Source organism: Papaver somniferum, chromosome 7 (genome assembly GCF_003573695.1).
Source record: "Papaver somniferum cultivar HN1 chromosome 7, ASM357369v1, whole genome shotgun sequence".
Classification (NCBI taxonomy): domain Eukaryota; kingdom Viridiplantae; phylum Streptophyta; class Magnoliopsida; order Ranunculales; family Papaveraceae; genus Papaver; species Papaver somniferum.
In genome coordinates, this window is record NC_039364.1 from 27,486,323 (window position 1) to 27,493,117 (window position 6,795).

The 6,795-nt window shown below is 35.7% G+C and overlaps 1 protein-coding gene across 1 annotated transcript; it reads left to right on the top strand.

The window, feature by feature from the left end:
• The first annotated feature begins 2,395 nt into the window (after positions 1-2,395).
• Positions 2,396-3,403, top strand: LOC113294425. Its single transcript, XM_026542821.1, has one exon. The coding sequence runs from the start codon at positions 2,396-2,398 to the stop codon at positions 3,401-3,403; it is 1,008 nt and encodes a 335-aa protein (XP_026398606.1).
• Positions 3,404-6,795: the final 3,392 nt, after the last annotated feature.

Below are 6,795 nucleotides of genomic sequence, written 5' to 3' on the forward strand. Positions count from 1 at the left end.
GACTACGGTGTGTTTGGATCCGATAAAGGAAAAAATAAAGAAAGTCGGCTATCGTAATTCGCCGTAACTCTATATAGCGTTTGCATACCAAAAATAAAAGTTAAAAGCAAAAATATGTTGCTTCACCAAAAATTGACAATTTTATTTTAGTAGTGTGCTTTAATTTTATATCTAAGCTAATCTATTAAAGTATGATTTTTAGGAGTTAAAAAGTTATTTCTGGTTCTGGATATGTATCTGGAACAGGCTATATAAAAATAAGAAAAATTCTTTCCTTATCGGCGTAAATGGTTTCGAGAATTAAGATGGGTTCGGATCCGATAAATAAAGACATATTACCTATCAACGCTCGGGTAACTAGGCAACGATAGAAAACTCCTAGGGTTAGCAAAAGCATTGCCTATGGCCAGGGATGTCGCTGGCCATAGGCCAGCTAGGCGACGACCTAGGGCCCCCAAATTATGTATTAGTTGTTATAGGGTATGTGTTAGACCCTTTGATATTGGTTTACTTTTTTGTGAGTCGTTGATAATTACAAAATCACCAAATGTTAAATAAAATCTCATGTTTGATAATAAACTTTAGGCTTTGGATCAGGGACGGAGGGGGAGGAATTTTAGGAAGAAAAGGTTTGGGATTTCTGTAAGTTGGATGTCTTGTAGGTGCAAGTAATGATGGCAAAATCAAAATTTGTGTCTTTAGTGGGAAAACTCTTGGCAGAGGAAGAACTCAAGAAAACAATAATTGTATTGATGATCAAATATATCACTTAAACATAAAGCATATTTACTTGATTAATTACTAAGTTGTTTGATTGATGAAATTGTGCGTTCTGATTTGGGATTCTGGGAATTAGCCCCTTTTACTAGATTGTTTGTCCGTTTTCTAATTCTTCATTATTAACGTTGTAGAAATCATAAGAAACTTTTTGTGCGCTTACTCTTGTAGCTTAATGAGCATTTATGTGGTGGGACTGAATCAATTATCTAATATTGGAATCGATAAGGTATTGCACAAGAAGATCTCCAAATATAATGCATATATGTTTTAATTTATTGTGTTCTTTTTTTCAGCTAGTAATTTTTTCTTTTCTTCGTTTTTAACAAGCCAGAATTGCCAATTGCGTCCGCTCTCATGTTGTGTAATGCACAGGGAAGTCTTTTCTGTTGTCGCCTCTTGGCGTCGATGTGCACAATTCCTCCTCCAAGCTTTTATACCATACCGGTTTCCATATTACTTTAAACCGTAGCTTAAATATGGGCTAGCTTTGTCCCTACTTTGGATGCATGGGTTTAAAAACAATGAATGACAGTGATGAAGAATGAGAAAATTTGGTCAATGAGACGGAAACAAATAGTGATTTGTTGGAGAATGATGAGAATGCACATATGCAAAATGAAGAACCAATGGGGCAAAAATTGTCACCACCAAATACAAAAGATATCGAGGAAGATGAAAAGGCAGAAAAAAATTATTTTGCTTTAATAGGCCCTCGTTTCAGTAAGTTCGCCTAGGGCCCATAAAACCTTTGCTACAGCCCTGCCTATGGCACATGCAAAAAAAAAAAATCGGGTTAGAAATATATTGGCCCAATGAATGGAGGGGAAAGTTGATATTGACAGGTGTATAACGAAGCTAGGGTTGCTATGTCAAGAAGAGTGAAACTTGATGAGTACTTGGGTAGTCAGGACAAAGGAGGATCAAAAGCTTGGGAATTTCATATACAACCAGAAAATATATCATGTAGTTTTAGTTAAGTTTGTGTTAGTCATCAATCAACTCATATATCCTAAACATCTTTACCCACAGAAAGTCAAGGGTAGTAAGGCGATTTTTCTGGCGACGTTGACCATAGTCAAGTTTTTCTTTCTTCACGATCTGAGTGAGTTTTCATGAGATTTTGATCGTTTCTTCTGCTTTTCTGAATCAATGATTGATGTTTGTTAGTTTTCTTCTCTCTTTTTATCTCTTTTTATTCTGTTTTTGTTCTCTGAATATGGTTGTTTCGGAAAATCCTGTGTTTGTTCCTCCTAGGGTTAGTAGTGAGCAGGTTTCTAATAGATTGATTAATGGGTCTGTTTCTAAGAGAAATGGTGTTCTTAAACGGTATGAGATGTTGGGTATTCAAAAGAATGATGCTATTCAGGAAACTCTTCCTTATGAACCACCTAGTTTAGTAGAAGGGGCAAAAATTATTGTGTTTTCTGATGAGGAAATAAAGGAAGATGTGAATCGATGTGAAGGATTAGTAGTGTGTTGTTTTGTTGGAAACAGATTACCATTCCTAATGGTGAAACTTTTTGTTCAGAGGTCTTGGAAATTGAAAAGAGATATGAAGATGACTCTACATGGAGATTCAGTATTTGTTTTTTAATTTGACTCTATTGAAGCTAGAATGGCTTCTTTAGAACATGTATGTCTTTTTATCGCAGGTCAACCTTTTGTTGCTAGACCATGGACTCTACTGGTAGAGCAAGAATTGGCTGAGCTGAAGACTGTTCCTATTTGGATCAACATGAGGAATGTTCCTTTGCATCTCTGGAATGTAAAAGGCCTAGGTAAACTTGCTAGTTTCATTGGTGTACCTTTAATGTTGGATAAACAAACTGCAACCAGGTCTCGTATGAATTATGCAATGGTTTTTGTTGAGGTTACTGTGGATTCAGATTTACCAAGTCATATTGATGCTTTAGTGGGAAATACTAAAATCAAAGTTCCAGTGGAATACACATGGAAACCCCAGAAATGCTCTCATTGTGTTGTATTTGGACATACTCAAAACAAATGTGTTGCTGCTATTGTTGCTGCCTTTGTTGCTGCTGCTAATTTGGCTGCAGATGAAGCAGCTAAAAAACTTATTGCCACAACTGCAGAACAAAGTAAGAAGGCTGGAGGTAATGAAGGATGGGTTGTTAAAAATTTGAAAAGAGGTAGAAGCAAGAATTTCAATAAGGAGAATATTTCTAGTTCTTCAGGTGGTGCTTCAAGTAGTGGGACAAAAAGTGTAATTGAAAATCCTTTATCCGTGAAGAATAAATTTCATCAGCTGGATGGGGATACAACAATTGATAATATGGAGGTGACTTTGTCTTCTGGTAGTAAGGATAATGGCAATATCCTTACTCCTAGTAGTCTGGAAAATGGTGTTGGGGTTATGGAAACTTCTAAGACTTTAGAAGTTCAGGATGGTACTGGGATTTCTCAAATGAATGTTGAAGAAGGGTCTAGGTTTGTCCAATCTCAGGTTGAAAAATTGGATGTGACTCAAAAGGGGGGAGAGTTGGATGGTGCTAGAGTTCACTTCTTACGTAAATCATCTATCCAAGGGAAGAATGTGTTGAATGTGAAGGATACTGAAAAGAAGCCTGGGAAGATTAAGAAATCTAATCCTCCCCTTGTTTAATATGATTAAATAGGAGGTTGGAATATAAGGGGATTGAATGACCCCTTAAAACAAGTGAAGGTTAGTAATTTTATTCAAGTTAATAAATTAGCTATGGTAGGTATTGTTGAGACTCATGTCCAGGAAGCAAATAAAAGTAGAATAAGAAATAATATCTGTCCTTCTTGGAGCTTTGTTGATAATTATTATCTTGATCCTTCTGGGAGAATATGGGTTGGATGGAATAAAGATGTTATGACAGTCAATGTTCTTCATACTTCTTCTCAAGCTATCTTCCTTGAGGTAACTACTTTTCAAAATAAGAATTTCATTGTTACTTTTGTTTATGGAAGTAATGACATTATTCAAAGAAGATTTTTGTGGAACACAATAAGAGCTTTTGTTAGTACAAATGAAAAACCTAGGATCCTGTTAGGGGATTTTAATTCTATGCTGGAAGGTAGTGACAGAATTAGTAAAACTGATGTTACTCCTGCTCATTACTCTGATTTTAGAGATTGTGTTCAAGATAGTCATATTTTTGATTTACGATATAATGGTTGTTTTTATACTTGGAGCAACAAACAAGAGGGTGAAACAAGAATTGCTTCAAAGATTGATAGAGTCATGGTGAATATGGAATGGTTAGAGGTTTTTGCTGAATATAGTGCTGAGTTTTTGAATCCTGGCATCTTTGATCATAGCCCAACCATTGTTAGTATTTTTGAAGGTAGATACCATGGTCCTTCTCCTTATAAATTTTGCAGTTTTTGGGATGAAGAACCTGATTTTCTGGAGGTTGTTAAAAACTCTTGGAAGGATCATGTCCATGGAAATCCTATGATGGTACTTGTTACAAAATTGAAGAGATTGAAGAAGGTGTTGATTGCTTGGAAAAATGCAAGGTTTAGGAAGTTTTATGAACAAGTTGAGATTGCAAAGCATCAAATGTATGATCTTCAAAAGCAACTTCAGTCAACTCCTTTTAATAGAGACATTGCTAAACAAGAAAAAGTGGCAGTTCAGTCTTATGCAAAGCTCACTAGATATGAGAACCTATTGTCAAGGAGAAGTCTAAAGTTAAATGGATGGCAGTGAGGGATTCAAATACTAGATTTTTTTATTCTTCCTTAAAGGAAAGGAGATCAAGAAATAATATTTTAATCCTTAACTCAAGAGAGAATGTTAATTTGGAAGATGATAGAGAGATAGGAGCTGAGTGTGTTGATTTCTTTATATCTTTATTTAATTTGGATACTTCTTCAATTGAGTCAGATGATTTTTTTGAGAATATTAACTTTTAAGAGTTGGTTTCTTCTGCTGAAGCCATGGAGCTTGATAGACCTGTTTCTAGGGATGAGATTGTAGCTGCCCTTTCTTCTATTCATTCCTCCAAGGCACCTGGTCCTGATGGCTACAATAGTTACTTCTTTAAAAAAGCATGGAGTGTGGTTGGGGATGATTTTGTGGCATCCATTAGTAATTTTTTCAAGTCTGGTAAACTGTTGAAAGAGGTAAATAGCACTGTCATCACCTTAATTGCCAAATGTGGTAATCCTTCTTATATTTCTGATTTCAGACATATTTCTTGTTGTAATGTCATTTATAAATGCATTACCAAGATTATTTCTTCTAGAATGAAGTTTGTCTTGAAAAGGTTAGTGAGTTCAAATCAATCTGCTTTTATTTCTGGGAGGTCTATTCAAGATAATATTCTCCTTGCTCATGAGATTGTTAGGAACTATCACAAGACTAAGGGCTCTCCAAGATGTTCTTTAAAAATAGATCTCCAAAAAGCCTATGACACTCTCAGCTGGGAGGCAATTAAAATTGTTATGGGAAAGTTTGGATTTCCTGAGAAGTTCATTAATTGGATAATGGTATGCCTTTCTACCTTTAGATTCTCTATTATGGTGAATGGTTCCCCTTATGGGTTTTTTGGTGCTCAGAGAAGTATAAGACAAGGATGTCCTATGTCTCCTTACCTCTTTTTTATGGTGATGGAAGTCTTTGGTGCTCTTATGAAGCAGTAGGTTGATTCTGGTCTGTTTGGTCTTCACCCAAAATGTAAGATTACACATCTGACACATTTATGCTTTGCTGATGATGTCTTAGTGTTTTTCAAAGGTAATGTGAAGTCAGCTCAGGTTCTTGCAACAGTGTTATCTGATTTTAGTAAGTTCTCAGGGCTAGTTATTAATAAATAGAAGACTTCTATTTATTCTTCTGCAGTTGATGAGATTATTTTGAATGCTATAATTGCTTGCTTAACTTGCTCTAAAGGGAACCTGCCTGTCAGATATTTAGGGGTTCCTCTGATTTCCACAAGATGTGGATTGTTTGCCCCTCATTGATAAGGTTACTAAGAGAATTAAATCTTGGAAAGATAAGGATCTCACTTTTGGTGGTAGACTTTTGTTAATCAAGCATGTTTTAAGTGGAATCGTATATTTCTGGTTTTCTTGTTTTGCTCTCCCTAAAAGAGTTATTAAGGAGCTGAATTCTCTTTTCAAAAGATTTTTATGGTCTGGGTCTGACTTGGGGAAAAACACAATCCTGTAAGTTGGAATCAAATATGTTCTTAAGAGAAGTTTGGTGGTCTTGGTGTGAAGAACTTAGAGACAACTAATGTTGCTGCAAATTTAAGACATATATGGGATATCACATCAGGCAAGGAGACAATATGGACTCACTGGATTCAGGAAAATATAATTAAAGGTAAAGATTTTTGGTCTATGCCTGTCCCTCAAAATTGCTCATGGAGCTGGAGGAGAATCCTGGAATGCAGAAGTATTTCTTATCAATTCATGGGAGTTTGTATTGGGAATGGAGCAAATACTAGCTTTCTTTATGGATTTTGGAACCAAAAAGGGAGAATTTGTGATTGGATCCCTGTTGAGTGTGTTCATGAGCTGTGTCCAAATACTCAATTAACTCTTGCTGACTGTATGGAAGATGGTTCATGGTATTTTCCTTCTTGCACTCATAGTGAAAATTGTCCCATCTCTTCTCAGTTACAGGGTGAAGATTTTGATGATAGGGATGTAGATTTACCAATCTGGAAAGCAAGCATTAAAGGTGATTTCTCTATGCATCATACCTATAAAGCCTTGTGTGGTACTGCTGCTGAGGTAAATTGGTATAAGATAGTTTGGTTTAAGAACATAATTCCTAGGCAATCTTTTATCTCTTGGCTTGCTTTATTAAGAAGGCTCAAGACTAGAGCCAAATTACAGAGGTGTGATTGATTGAAAATCCAAACTGTGTTTTATGTGAGAATGGTACTGAAGATGAAAATCATTTATTTTTTGATTGTGCTTTCTCAAAATCTATATGGACTGGTCTTTTGATTAAAATGGGGTGTGCCAGAGTTCTTGGAGAGAATTGGGATTCTGAACTACAATGATGCATTG

What these genes read in the sequence shown, in the direction of transcription:
- LOC113294425 (XM_026542821.1), top strand. Translation starts at nt 2,396, where the DNA reads ATGGCTTCTTTAGAACATGTATGTCTTTTTATCGCAGGTCAACCTTTT.